We start from the raw sequence: 15,640 nt of genomic DNA, 5'->3' as shown, positions 1-15,640 counted from the left end.
TCTAGGACTTTCTTCAAGGGGTTGGACATCAGTTCCATTCTTAAAGCTGCTACTTGGTCTTCATTGCATACCTTTACTAAACGTTATAGGTTGGATATGGTTTTATAGGGCCAGAGCAGGTTTTGCTAGAACCATTTTATATGGGTTTGTTGAGGGCTCCTCAGCCTTCCACCTCTCATTCTCTTTCTTGAGCTTTTGTACTCTCCCTACTGTGAAGAACACTGCAACAGTGATATGGAAGGGCGTAGTACAGTTGCGTAAAATCTTACCATAACAGTAGATGTCCTTCTCTTCACTGATGAAGTATTCGCTTCCTCCCTCCAAGCCCCTTTTTTCCTTTTGGATTTTACTTTGGCTCACCACCTGGCCAAGGGTCTCCTTTTTCCACCTCATTTTCTCCTTTTGGATGTGCCTAGTCTTTTTTGTCTTATGGAGACTTCTCTTTTCTGGAGCAGTTCAGTTCTGGATAACTGCATACGTATGTCACCTTTATGTCCTACATCCTGTGCAGGGAAGCATGCGTGTGATGTATGGCCAGATCCTTAGGTTTTGGTATACTGGTGGCCGATCATCGGGCTGCTCTGGAAGGGTGATCACTAATGTTAAAAGTACTGCAACAGTGAAGAGAAGGACATCTACTGTTGTGTTAAGAGTTTTACACAACTGTACTTTCCATTAGCCAGATTTCATGTGCGGGTCCTGCAGTGGACCCTTTCAGCATAGTGATCTATTCTTCAGCATCCTTTAAACACTCCAGTCAAGATTTCCAAAGTTTGCATGGAATATCTTCTTTGGTGGCTTAATTCAGAAAAAGTTTATCAAGGTCACTCCTTTGTTTTCCCTCAGCCAGTAGCCACAGTCACCATGGACACCTCCCAAATTGGGTGGGGAAGGCATTTTTTGGGAAGAACAGTCCAAGGTGCGTAGTCCCTGGAAGAAGCCAATATGCCGATCCATGTACTGGAAATGACAGCAGTTATACTAGTGTTGCAGGCCTTTCAAGATGTCTGCCTTCAGGGACAATTGAGATACAGACAAACATCTCAGTAGACTGATACATCAACAAATGGGGGGAACCAGGTCTTACCCATTGTGTTGAGAGGCAATGAGAGTATGGCAATGGGTGATCTTTCTGGTCTCTTTCTTATGGTAATGCACATACCAGGGAAAATCAACATGCTTGCAGACCGACTAAGCAGGTCCATTTTGATGCCTCGTGAGTGGTCTCACAATCAATGGGGCCAGCCATGCTGTAATCTTTTTGCTTCTCCCCTCAACAACAAGAGCAGCAGGTTTTCTGCCTTGGTCCCTTCACAGCGGAAGCCATCAAAAGATGCTCTGGTCAACGACTGACCCTCTGGTCTCTCTTACGCTTACCCTCCCATTGCTCCCGTCTCTAAATTTCTATAGAAAACATCCCAGTTTAAGAGCACAGTAATCTTCATTTCACCCTTTTGGCCTCATCATGTTTGTTTTTTCCTTCTCCTGGCTTCATCTTCTTTATCCACCTTGGATACTGGAACCATGTCTAGACCTTCTATTTTATCCAACAGGGATGAAACACCCAGACGTCAACGACCTCAAGTTGACCACATGGTTTTTTCAGTTCCAGTGATGGCTAGACAGTCCAGGCTTTCCTCCTGATTTCAACAGATCCTTTTATCATCTCAGAAGCTTTCCACCAGGAAAATTCATAAATATAAATGGAAAAGATTTTCTGTCTGGGCAGTTCAGAGACACCTGCACTCTTTCTCTTCCCCAGTCTCAACAATTCCCGATTTTTTAGCCTCCATTTTTAACAACGAGGTGAGTTATTTTATTATTAAAATTCAGTTAGCAGACATTTCAGATTTTCGCTAGAGTGAGAATCATTCTTCCTTGGCTTCTTTGATATTGTGCAAGACTTCCCTTAAGGGTATCTGTTTACTCAGGTCCCAGTTAAAGATCCTACTCCCCTCTTGGGATTTGACTATTTTGTTACAAGCTCTTACCCAACTTCCTTTAGAGCTTTTGGCTAAGATTGACCTTAAGTTCTTGTCTTGGAAAACAATTTTTCTGGTCACTATCACTTCTGCTAGACAAATATTTGAACACTAAGCTCTTTCTGCAAGCCCTCCATACTTGATCTTCCATAGGGATAGGGTTTCATTACGCACGGACCCTTCTTTTTTACCTACCAAAAGTGATTTCCGAATCCAGCATAAATCAGGTCATTAGGTTGCCTGTGTTCTTTCCAAAATTCTTAAAGGAAAATACAGCTGCATCTTTTGGACATACATTGGCAGCTTAGATTTTATCTGCACAGAACCAAAGATTTCAGGAAAACTGACCAAATTTCTATCCTTCTCCTAGAACAAAATTGGTTAAAGCAGTTTCTAAAGTGACTCTGGCTAAATGGTTAACTGATTGTGTATCCTTTGTTATAAAGAAAGAGGTCTATCTTTATCTAAGCCCCCCCATCCCCCCACAAAGCACATTCCACAATGTCTATAGCCACTTCATCTGTTTTTTTTTTGTGGCCAAGTGCATCCATAGATGCCATATGTGCAGTTGACACTTGGTCCAGTGTTCATACATTTATTGCTCATTAAAAATTAGATGTACTGTCTAGAAATAGGGCACCATTTGGCTCGACTGTACTCCAGAATATCATGTCATGAGGACCACCCAAGGTTCATCTAGCTTGGGAATCTGTCCCATCAGTTGAGAATGAATGAAAATGACAACATCCAAAACAGAAGTTATATACTCACCATAACAATGCATCTGTGTTTTACATTTTCATTCATCCTCAACAGCCCACCGTCCAACCCCCTTTCCTTTCTTCCTAGTAAGTCATAAGGGATGTACCTTTGGGAACCCACATATTCCCTGTTTTGAGCTCTAGCCTTTCTATATGTCTTTATCTTGTTTCTTCATCATAATATGATGTCATGTATATGTTAATTTTGGGGCAGTAAACTTGATCTGCAGTATGCCAGGATAGTGGGGCATTATGGGTAAAGGGAGGAGCCTGAGATCTGGATCCATGATTCTATAAAACCATCAGAGTCTGTCCAAGACCCATCAGTTGAGGAAGATTGAAAATGGAAAAAACAGATGCATCATTATGGTAAGCATATAACTTTAATTTTCATATATTTTATCCTCTTGTTTAAGTAACATATGATTGTTAGTAAACTTGAGACAATTTCTACATTGTCTCAGGATGCCTTTTCCTACCAGGCTGGTTAAACTAGAGACAGCTGGAAAGTAAAACCTGTTGTTCCAGGTGGTTACTGATGTGGGCTGTAGTGAGACTTGCGCCTATAAAGTTTGGAGTTGATTTATTGGAGGTGCGCTCTCTCGTAAACAAATGATCCACGTCTACGTATGAAGAGCAACACACCACCTAGTTCAAACATATCTGTCTAAATCGATCAGTCTAAGTCTACACACACAGAGCAATGTGCCACCTAGCACATACCATAGCCTCTTTGCACAACTGACTAAAAAATAATAGGGATTGGGGGGGGAATAGGTTGTATAGAAAAAGTTAAAGCTCTAAGAGCCTGCATCCATACCTCTCAACTACAGAGTTTTGAGGAATGTCCAGATTTCTGTATCATAATTTTGGTCTGGTCCTCATAAAATCTTTGGTACTCTGACAATTCACCAAGGACTGATGTCACTAAATGACATACATTTATGTTCAATCCTATTGTTTTAACAATGTTCTAAGTTTATAAAAACAATATTTAAAATCTGTCCTTGTTTTTGAGTCTTTGTCCCCCCATTATTTTAGGCTTTGTCCAGATTTCTTGTACCAAGAGATTGAGAGGAATGCCTGCATCTGTACAGTACAGTGAACTGTGCTACTGTGCAGTGGACACTGTTGAGCAATATCACCTTATTTACAACACAGAAAGTAAGCAAGAAAAATCTTAGTGCCCTTATGCATCGAGCTTAAACATTGTAATTATGAAGGTTTCTTTGCCACCTTTTAAGATGGTAAATTCTTTTCAGCAGCCATTACCTCTACCAGGAGATCTCTGAGCTGTAAGTTTTAATGTGCAAGGAACCTTAAAAAGTCTTCTGCAAGTCTGAGTAGCCTTTCAAAACATCTTTCTTCATGTCTAGAGTGGTGATAGATTCATCCAGGCACTTTTTTTTTTTAACTCAAACCCCAGAAGTGTTAATAGAACCGATGATTTTAGGCAGTCTAATCAGGTTTTGTGTCTTTTAAGCCAAGTAGGCAAGACAGACTTGTATGTTAAGCCTTGTTGAAGTGACTAATGTGGTGAAGAGGTATATGATAAGGTCAGAATACACAATACAGCTGTAGTCTGTAGAAATGTGCCAGCTCAGAGTGCCTTGTGAGACACTATGTTAGACCACTAGTCACACCTTCTCTTAAACACTACAAATTAGCACAAAAGTCTAGAAACAGGGCATGGTGTGTCACTGCATTTTCTTTAACTTATGCTGTAACCTTTTTACAGTCTGTAGACTGGTAGTCCTTTGGTATCAAATTACTTTAGTACTCTATGTATTAGGAACTCTACTGCAGCAGTGATACTTAATAGTACAATTGTGCGAGAATATTCACCCTAACATGTATATGTTCAAATAGCGGGATCACTGCTACAGTAGAGACTTTCTCCAACTTTAACCCCCCCCCCCCCCCCCGTTTGTCTCTGCTACTTTCCTACCTCCATAGGAGGTGGGACAGAGGAGTAGTAGTACCCTTAGCTGGGGTTAGAATCCCATCTTTTGGAAGAATTACTTAGGAAAAAAGGATGGGTATTCCACCCCTTCAGGACTTTCTTATTGGCACTTTTGGTGATTTGACAAGCCTTGCAGTGCTGACGCCTGATCTCTTTATGTTCTGGATGCATCCCAGGGTTGTTGAGTACAGTTGTTCGTGATCTCTTTCTTCAAAACAAGGACAGAAGATGGCATGGGCTGGTCTCCATTTTACAGTCAAAAGGTCATGTTCCTGTCCCACCCTGCATGAGGCAGATATGAGCAGCTCTGTTAATGTGTGTGCTGGCCAGGAGAAATATCTATCTGTAGTTAATTTTCATGTGTCAGGAATCATGCTGCACCAGTGATCCAGTTATTCAAACCTCTGTGGTTATAGGAAGTATATCTTTACAACTGTACTTTGTGATTCTTTTGAATCCTTTAGTAAGATGAACTGAAACTTTATTTTTGAGTAACCAATGTTTAACTGTTTTCTTTTTAGTTTGTAATGAAGAGGCATTTCAGAAATGCTCAGAAGAAATTAAGAGTCCACTCGATTTAAGTGAACTTGTGGCAGAAATCCGTAATTTAAGAATACAGCTTGAATTAAGCATTCAAGCCAACAATGCCCTGCGACAGAAACTGGAAGAGCAGCTGCAAAACAAAGCTGGAAAAGCAGATGAACCAGGTGGATCAACCATAAATATCAACTGCCTTTTAACTAGAAGACAGCGACATTACGTCAGTAGAAACCATCATGGAGGTATGTCATCATTTGAAATGTAGCATGATGAGAATACTATAATAGATACTGTATAAATGTTTCTATGCAGAGTAAACCAGTACTAATATAAAAGTGCTCATTTGCTATCAGTTATTCATACACTTAACATGTAGCTTCTGGAATGATGCACAAAATATTTAAATGACTTGCATGGTAGTAAGCTACATATAGGCTTGAAAAGCTTTGAATGAGACTGACTATTGGAGAAATAGTTTAAAAGGATGCTATTTTAAATGTTAAAGAAAATTCAAAGATCAATTCACGTAAGGTTCAGCAAGGCATCCTTTATTACTTGCAGCAAGGAGACAAATATGTAAGTACAAGGTTTGTCTGATTTTCAATAGCTCAGTCTCCTATTTTTATACAGTTCTTTGCACGTACACAGCAGGTGCTTATCAAGTAGTTGCTGACCTACAAAACATTTCTCAAAATTCAGCTTGACAACTGGGCTTAACCTGTCAAACCCAGTTTCTGAGTAATGGTCCTTTAACTGTTTCTTCTTGATACAACATTCATCTGCTGCTAGTGTGAGGCCCCTATCTCAACATTCCATAGCAAGAACAACAGACTTTTAGGCGTCAGCAGCTTTTACAGAGACCACCAGTATTTACACATTTTACATAGAATAAATGTATTAACTCTTAACCCTTTAGGTTCAGAATTGTACACTATACAATTCGTACATTTCTCTAACATTAAGCATTTTTTTTTTAAATAAAGCTCATAGGTGGTATTCATGAGTTGCAATGAGTCCAGTTTATAGTCTTGCAGAGTCTGCATAGTGCTGAATTGTAGTAATAAGCAATTCAAATGACTAAAAATTCCTCAGCTGAGTTATTTAACTAACTGCCCTGTTGTCCAGAGCACCTGAGTTATATGCACAAAGACACAACCCTACAGCCCTACCCCCAAGACATATGTCTGTGTCTATACAGTGACAGATAAGGACACAGCTTGCACATAGCCAGAGCATCTGCCTCATAGAGTAACTGATTAAGGCAGAGCTGGTATAGTCTGCAACTCTGCTGTCTCATCCTTGGCTCTCAGATAGTTTAGGTGAATGGCTGTACACACCCAGGTATACATATTTACACACCAATAGTCATGCACATAAACACATCTGCACTGCACTACTCACTTGTATGTGTATTCTCAGCAGTGTGGAGTTGATTTACCATGCTTGCTCTTCCATTAGAGGGGATAGGTACTGTGCAGCTAAGAGCATTTACACATTTTTTTTCTATACTCCTCTGCATGGATCCTGTATAGTGAGTACATGTGTCAATGGGTATGACATGTAATAATGCCTGCATAGCTGTGTAGCAAGATGTAGAGGTGCCTAATTATCATAGGCTACTATGTTTACACGTGGTCCCGCAAAGTCTTACTGCATAACAGATCAGCGCTGCACTGAATTGGAGTTCCCTTGTGTAATGTGCATGCTGCCTACTAATTCCACCCTAAATGTCAGGGAAGCATATTAGTAGGCAGGGATGTACGTTTGTATTGAAAAAAAAAAACAGTTCAAATCTATCTTTATTTTGAAATTTATGTAGCAAAATTATATTGTAAAAAATGTTCTTCCTGATAGAGGCAGAATTGCAAGTATCATCTTCATTTTACTAAGTTAAAGCAGAAAGCAGTCCTGCAGTACTGTGGCAGAGTTGAGGTTGTTTCAACTTCTTGCCCGCCCAGTACATTACTTCATGCACTTTCCGGATGGCATATGTATTGTTGCCTCCATAACCAAATGTAAGAGAATGGCAGTTGGTGTCCTGTAACCGTGATGTGTATGGTCTTTTGTTTGAGTCCGTGATGAAGGCCGTTTCTTTCTTGCACATGTTCATTACCAAGATGTCAGTATAGGCTCTTGAAAGAAAAGTGTTTGACTCCCTTAGTAGCCTTATTAATGCTGCCATTTTCAAGCTTTCCAGGCCTTAAGCCAGTAAAGCTTTTTGGTTCAGTGACCTGTCTCAAACCCAGTCAGTCAGGTTTGAGATCAGATCATGTAGATGGATGAAACACACTTCCAGTTTATGATGCTTATAAATCTGAAGTCATGAAAGTGTAATAATTTGAAGAAATTTTTAAGAACTGCTCTGTCAACTGACTTCCAGTGCTTAACTTTTCCCTTGTGTTCAGTGAGCATTTGTCTTTGGAGTGTCCATAAAAAGCAAGCTTTATTTTCTTTCTTCTGTAGGTCTTTCCCCCAGCTTTTGGTGGAATATTCAGCTCACAAAGAACATTGTGAAGCTTTGTCAAAGTGTCTTTTAGGTTTTGGTCATTTTGATTTTATCAGAGCCTTTGGTGGCACTTGTTGCCTTCGAATTAAAGCTTGTATTTTTCACTGAATGGGTGTCAGAACCACCTTTGGGAAATGTTCTTTTCCTGAAAAGAAACCTGCTGCGAGTCGGGAGAAAACTGCAATTGGAATGTATTGTCAGGCCAGAGCAAAGAACCATCCACCTTTGTATGCTTTGCATGTTTTGCTACCACAATTCAGTGACAGGAACTTGGCAAGCAAAGAATGTATTGAGAAGAGGGAGTAGACTTTGTTTTAGCAAGACAAAAAAACAAACAAACGAAACAAAAATGTTCTTTCACTACAAGTTCACTCCAGAACACATATCCTGTCATCCTATTGGCTTTGGCACAGAGGAGTGAAGCTTTAAGTATTATGACCAGTGATTGATTAGTGATCTGAGCTGGCTTGGGGTCAGATGAATGGCTGGTCCGGTTTACCTTTTTCTGTGAGCTGGCAGACATCTTGACATGTCACAATGATGTTTTGTAGGTGCCAGGAAAGTGCAGTCTGAAGCACTAAGTCATGATGCATACTTGCATACCAAGCAGTATGAATGTTCTAGTCGGACATGAGTGCGCTCATGTGCATCTGGAATTGTTATTTTCAGGATAGGTGGTGCATGTAGCAAGGTGCTAAAGTGAGGGTGAGAGGACATATGAAGAAATCTATGATCTGCTGCAAATGAGGCCACATCAAGACTACCCTGTAGTCCTTTGGCCTAGGAGCAGTTAAGGTCTGCCAATAAATGTAGATGATCCTAGTCTGTGGAGGTGAATTAAACCAGACTGTTCAGTTGTTGGGATAATGGTATCCTGGTTGGTGAAGCTGATAGTCATTGCTTCAGTGGAGGCCTAGTATAGCTGAGAAAAAAGTCGAGTTCAGTAATTCTCCTCAGAACTAAGTAAATTTTCTTTGGGCTGTAGATTATTAGAGTTGTCATTTTGCAGAAGTTTCCTCCATCCATTAATGGAAAGTTTTTGGCTACAGTACAACAGTGTTCCTCTCCTTTTCAAGAATGTCTTTCTCTTATGATATAGGGCACCCATAAAAAGGCGCTGTGGACGCTCCCTACCCCAGTTATTTCCCACTACCCACAGGTTTTATTTTTTTTAATTTTTATTGACTGTCCGTGCTGGTGGGAGGATGTATATTTTGAGACGGCACTGAAAGACATAGCCCACAGCTACATCTGTAGGTGCATATACAGAAGAACATTATTTAAGGAATGTCTAGTTTTATCATTTTTATCATTGCAATATGTTAAGTAACAGTGCATGCAACGCATGTGTAAGGGGGTCTATATTAGGACTTCAAAACGTCAAAAGAGCGAACGGTCTTACATTGACATGGAATACCCAAAACTACTAAATCTCAAACGGCCAGAACAGCGATTTTCTTCCCAGGGAAAAAAATCGCCGAGCCAACCAAACAAAAAAATCGAAAGGCAAAATAAAGTGGGGAGCATTGCCCCCACACCCCCTTACTTAAATATACCAACTCCGAGATTGCACTACAGTGGAGGAAACGGCAAAGTCCTGACAATGGCCTATTGATTTTTTTCCCTGGGAAAGAAATCGCTGTTCTGGCTGTTCGAGATTTAATAATATTGGGTATTCCATGTCGATGTAAGAGCATTCGCTCTCTTGATGTTTCAACTGCCTAATATAGACCTGTATAAGGCAACTATGCATGCAGGACATTTGTTGTACTTCACATTCACAGTTAAAGAAAATTAGCTGTGTCTCACAGTTATGGAAAATATTGTTTTGAAAAACCTGTTTGCATACAGCTTATACATGCAGCACATACGTAAACATAAATACTCTTTAAGTGTCAAGTTTGTGTGTAAAGAGAGCGCTGAGGAAAACAGGTTGATGGTATAATGAGGGGTGAGAGGTGTTCTTGAAATGCTGCAGGAGTTGCATCTCATAAGGGTAATGAGTAGGGATTTGCACGGAGATTTCGAAGAAGCATTGATGTTCTTCATGTTTCACTGTTGCAGTCATTACATTTGGGTTATCTGCCTGCAGGTAGCCCTCAGCCGGCCAAATATCGAAGTCTTGGATTCCTGCGTTGAATGCTGTCTCTTCTTCCATGACATCAGGCCATCAGGGGTATAAAACATGCAGCCAATGCCATTACATCAGTCTTTCTTGTCGCGCAGTGCCCGAAACAGAAGCAGTACTCAAGTGCCGGTCGGCCGACTCCTGAAATTTTCATTTTTGAATTTCAGAACTGAAGTCTTCGAAAAAAAGCTAAGCACCCCATTAGGGATCCTTTTTCTTGCTCTTAACTGATGTCAGTAAAAGTTAACAATTGTATTACTTGTATTACCTGTGGAAAGCAAATACCTCATAAAGATTTCCATTCGTACTGCATTCCTTGCTTAGGCCCAGACCACGACGTCCCTCACTGTCAGTTTTTATGCCTTATTCACCCCAGAACTATTCGTCGTCTGTCTATTTTCGCAGCAGATTATTTTGGTACTCTGTTAACTATCCAGAAATGGCTTTGGTAAGCCATCCGACTACCGATATTCCGAAAAAACATAAAGATAAAGACATAGACCTCATAAGTCCAAAACTGCCGACGACACTTCCGTTAAGCTAGTCGCCAGTTCGCCTGTACTCAGTGAGACGCTTTCCCAGCCACTAATACCCGCTACTTCAGATTCGCAGGCCTCTACTGAGACCCATTCGGAGTCTGGTATGCCACAAGATGCTTCTTCGAATATGGAACCTGTGTATGTCTCTACCTTGGATGGGTCCAAAGCCGCTGTGCAGGCACCGGCATCTGAGGGTGTTTTCAGGCCTACATATTTTCATTTCAAACTGATGCCATCTTCTTCATCAAGGCCTAAAACCCGACCCACACCTAGAAAACCGACGTCCAAACCGCATGGTCAGGCCCATATGCCTAAAAAACAAATGCTTAGAATGGCTGAAGACCTTATTACTTTAATTAGGAGAAGCCAGCCTTCCCCCTCTAAGATACCTAGAACTGATTTTCCTTCTGATCGGGATTCTGAAATTTCTGTTTCTTCGATTACCAGGATTTGCCCTTATCTACCTATGGGGATTCTGATGCAAAGGATTCCATTCCCTTTGCTTCCCCTCCAGAAGATTTTTCTTTTGGTGAAACCTTGCACACTCTTAGGGAACATTTCTGCTGGGAAAGATGGGAAGGATTACTCTGACTCCAAAAAGAGACTTAGGGAATTCTTACTTTTCCCTCAACGTAGGACTTCAGCTATCCCTCCTGTTCTGGACATTGTAGATGATGCCTTCTTGGAATATAGCCTGGCCCCAGACACTTTACCTCCAGCTCCCAGAAAACCTGACCGGTATTACCAAGTACCTGACTCTCACAAGTACCTCTTCAAGAATCCTACTGCAGATCCAAAGACAATTTCCTAAGGACCAAAAGGCATTAAGGCTACTGCTGCCAAAAACCCTACCCCCTGTGATAGAGATTCCTGGGCCTTGGACAGATTGGGTAAGAAGGCATACACCTCTGCTACTTTGGCCATTAGGGCCTTAAATTGCCAGTTTCATATGTTAAAGTATCAGCAGCATATTATGGGACTACTTGAACAGAAAATTATGTTGATTCCTGACTTTGCTGAACATAAAGAATTACAAGATTTAATGCATTCTGCTGAACAAGTTCGTAAACATACTTTGTAATGTGGTTTTGACTCTTTAGAAGCATCTTGTAGGGCTGCTGTCAGTGGGTCTGTACTTAGAAGGCATGCTTGGCTTAAGGAACAAAACTTGCCAGGTCACATTAAAGCTAAATTACTGGATGCTCCCTTAAACCAAGACCGCCTGTTTGGAAACAAAGCAGAAGTCGCCCTTAAAAAGATGGAGGAAAAAGCTAAATCTATGCAAACTGTTAAAGATTTCCTGCAAGTACAGCCTCCCAGATTTAGTAGGCATTGGCCTTCTAAGAATTGGTCCTTTCCAGTCTCTTCCAGGCCTTCTCAGTCCAAACCCAGGAACAGCAGACCACCTAGGCTTCAGTCTCAGGCTACACACAGGCCTAAGCAGTGGGGGGCTCCCACTTCCAAAGCTGGAAGTAGTAAGACCCCCCCCCCCCATGGAAAAATGTCACAATGACTTGACCTTAACCCTTCCAAGCCCTGCTCAGCTACTGCTCCCTTAGGAGGAAAGCTCGCCCTGCATGCAAAAAACTGGGAACTCATTACCCAGGACAAATGGGTTTTAAATTGTTTTCCATGGATACAGATTCCACTTCCACACATTACCAACCCCAAACAGTTGGCCAGACCTACCCCCAAATCAGTGGGCAGAGGCTCAACAGCAGGTTCTCTCTCTTCTAAGTATTAGGGCTATCCAACCTGTCCCAGTAGAAGAAAGGGGACAAGGTTTTTACTCAAGACTTTTCCTGGTACCCAGAAAAGACAGCTCCTGGTGTCCTATCCTGGACCTCTTTATTCTAAACATCTTTTTGGTAATCCCAAAATTCAAAATGCTAACACTTCAACAGCTGCTTCCTATGCTGGGCAAAGATGCCTGGTTGGCAACCTTAGACTTAAAGGAAGCTTACCTGCCCATTCCAATAAGGGAATCTTTCAGGAAATACGCTTCAGAGAAGGCTCCATGCATTATCAGTTCTCTGCACTTTGCTTTGGCTTATCTACTGCACACAGGGTATTAACAAAGTATCTATCTCCAGCCATTGCATTTTGCAGGCAGAGAAATATTCAGATATACCCATACCTGGACGATTGTCTGATTCAGGCAGAAAGCCAGGACATGCTATTAAAACATCTGGCATTCTAAAGAAACTTCTAACCTCGCTGGGGTACAACATAAATGAAAAGAAATCTCATCTAGTACCCTGCCAGCAGATTGTATTCCTGGGAGCAATCTTGAACACAGCTTCCCAGATGGCTTTCCTCACGCCAGAGAAACAAGTTTATTTGACAGCCTACTTCAAACTACTGGCCACAAAGACCCAGCTATCTGCAAGGAAAATTCTGCAAGTCCTGGGGTTCATGGCCTCTTGCATTCTACTAATTCCATATGCAAGACTGCATATGAGGAAACTACAATGGTCTCTAAAAAGCCTATGGTGCCAACATTCTCAGGACCTGGAAAAAATTATTTCTATCATTCCTTGCATAAAGACAGAGATCCACTGGTGGGCAGAGGCATGCCACCTCAACAAGGGGCTCTATTTCAATCTACTCCCTGCCGCCCAAACCCTAACAGCAGATGCATCAGACTATGCATTGGGGGGCTCACTTGGCAGGGCAGTGCATTCAGGCAAATGGAACCCGAGTCAGATGCACCTGCATATCAACCAAAAAGAAATGTTAGCTTTACAGAATTCCCTGACAGCCTTCAAGGACCACATCCTTCCATGACAATTATTGGTAAAGACAGACAACACCACGGTTATGTGGTACATAAACAATGGTACTAGCAATACTAAAAATGGTAAGAAAGGGGAAGAAAAACACTCAAGAACAACAGAGGGCAAGCGTAACTGTCTACTATAAAAGAAAAATTTTTAAGGAGACTAGAAAAATATTCAGATAAGAAATATTGAAAATATCTACTACTTAGCTGAGATCTGGCTTGGCACATCTTGAGAAGTATGCGGCAAACAAGATCTGAAGACAGGAGGAGAGGGGCACTATGGGTATGACTTAGCTCGAGAGTTTTTTGGTTGACGTGAGCTTGTTGTATTGGCCGAGTTGGTTCCGCACAGGAAACTAAGACTAATCATTAAGGAATGAATGAAGATCTACAACACAGATGGAATGTTATGGTAAGGGTATAACTTCTTTTTTTGCACATTTACCAATCCCAAATGACATTCTTATATCATCTGATAAAATGTTGACCATTTCCAGTTGTGCTTTCAGCTCCTTATCTTTTGAACTCTACCCTTATCAGATCACTAATTGAGTACAAGGCTCCTTTCTGTATGCACCTTACCAGACACGTGCAGCTACTGGAAAGACCACTGAGGTTTCTAAGCAAGAGAATCCAGGGCCTCCAAAATATGACATACATGGAAAGATTGAAAGCCCTGTCACTGTACTCTAATTCACATGCTGCTGAGAGGCGACCTGTGCCTGACCTACAGAGCAGTCTTGGATTCTGCTGTAATGGAAATGCTGCACATCCACAAATCAAATGGGACAAGAATAACTTGTTCCAGGGATGTCAGTCTAGCCTGTGACATAAGCAGAACATGGTGGAGACACAGATATATCTCCCAGCAATTGCCGCTTCTCTGGAATAAGCTCCCACTCCATGTGAAGCAGAGCTCCACAATGACCCTATTCAAGCTCAGTCTTAACAGCTGGATGGGTGACAGTAAATTCTCCCTGAGGGGGTGGCACCTATATTCCTCGTGGACAGGGCCAGTCAGTGCTAATCACAGAATCGCTATGCTAACAAACATCTAAATATGGTCAATAAGAGTACTCTGGTTATTACACAGCTAGGCTTATAAAGGCCCCAGGACCATTAGCCTAGTAACCTCCTATGAACTATACAGTTTTAAATCTTCCACAAAAAGAAGATGAAAAGTCTTTACACTTTGTCTGAAAGCCAAATTGTAACCATGACCTAATGTGTTAAGTAGACAGCTTATTGGGTTAAGGACATGACAAAAGAGCAGCAGTAACAGAGTCACCCTGGAATTCCGCCCCTTTGAATTTTTATCCAGAGGCTGCTAATTTGTTCTTTATCATGGCTTACCTGCACCATGGTTTGCTACTGTTTCATTGTCACTTTAATGTGTTTGATCAGTGTTTCTTGTATATCTGTAAGCACTCCTTTATCCATGAATGTGGGATGCGGTCTAATGTTTTTTGTAATCTATCCATGCCATACTTAGATTCTTCCCTTTTTTACAATTGTCCATTTTGACTTTAAGAAATGATCATGTGTTCCTTATGACTTTCTTTTGTTACCGTTTTGTTCTATTGCCATGATTTGAGTTTTCTTCTAAATGACTGTAAACATTGTCGACATCAGTTCCAGTATATACTTTATACATTTTCAGAAGGCAAGTTTATTGGTCTATAGTTTTAGGATAGCTTGCAGGTTTGCTTTTAAATAGGAGTATTGTTTTTCCTGTTGTCAACAAGGCTGATGTCTGTTTGGGGTGTGCATATAAGTAGCTCTTACTCAGGTTAAATCTTCATGTGGCGATGTTAATACTTATAGCCAGAAGTTTGGTACTGCATCTGGGCCTGGGGTTTTCCAGTTAGGAGCTTTTATTAGTTTTGTTTAATTTTTCTCTGGCCTTTAATTCATCCCATTTTATGTCCTATACATTTACTACGTCTATCCATTCAGCACAGGATCTTAATATATATTTTTCCAAAATGTGTGTATTTCTTCTTTTGCTTTTATTCGTACTTCTCTACAAAACTTTTTTGGGTCATCAAATGAACTGCTTATTGTGTGCTTTTCCTTTATATTTATCTGTATATCTTCTAACTTTTTCTACCTGTGCTTCTATCTTTAGTTTATTATTTTCACTGCTGCACAATAGATCCTGGTCTGTTCTAATACTGTGCTCTGCTTTTATCACGTCTGTCTTTCTAAGCATTTTTGTTGACTTATTCCTTTTTCTGCACTGTAACAGTGGCACTTCTTGGCTAAATTGCTTTATAGTTTTTTCTAGTCGATACTTCCATGATAGCATTTGATTTTTCCTTTCCTTGCCCTTATTTCCATATATTTTTGTGGTAAGAATTTCTGTTAAGTTTGCTGCACAGTAATGTATCCTATTTATTTCTGTTATATATCATGAATTTCTGTTAATAGTCTTGATTA

General features: G+C 40.8%; 1 protein-coding gene across 5 annotated transcripts in view; it reads left to right on the top strand.

The window, feature by feature from the left end:
• The window catches only part of LOC122791042 (myomegalin-like), a 3,200,315-nt gene that overhangs the window by 2,943,211 nt on the left and 241,464 nt on the right, over nt 1–15,640 (top strand). For all 5 annotated transcript variants that reach the window (XM_044058817.1, XM_044058818.1, XM_044058820.1 and 2 more), the window contains one exon: nt 5,228–5,488. In XM_044058817.1, coding sequence (XP_043914752.1) covers nt 5,228–5,488 — 261 coding nt within the window. The remainder of the gene's footprint in view (nt 1–5,227; nt 5,489–15,640) is intronic.

The sequence above is a fragment of the Protopterus annectens genome, chromosome 16.part0 (genome assembly GCF_019279795.1).
Source record: "Protopterus annectens isolate FY-2018-M chromosome 16.part0, PAN1.0, whole genome shotgun sequence".
In the NCBI taxonomy this organism is placed as follows: Eukaryota; Metazoa; Chordata; order Ceratodontiformes; family Protopteridae; genus Protopterus; species Protopterus annectens.
Note: the sequence above shows the minus strand (reverse complement) of the source record. Positions and strands in the feature narration are given on the sequence as shown.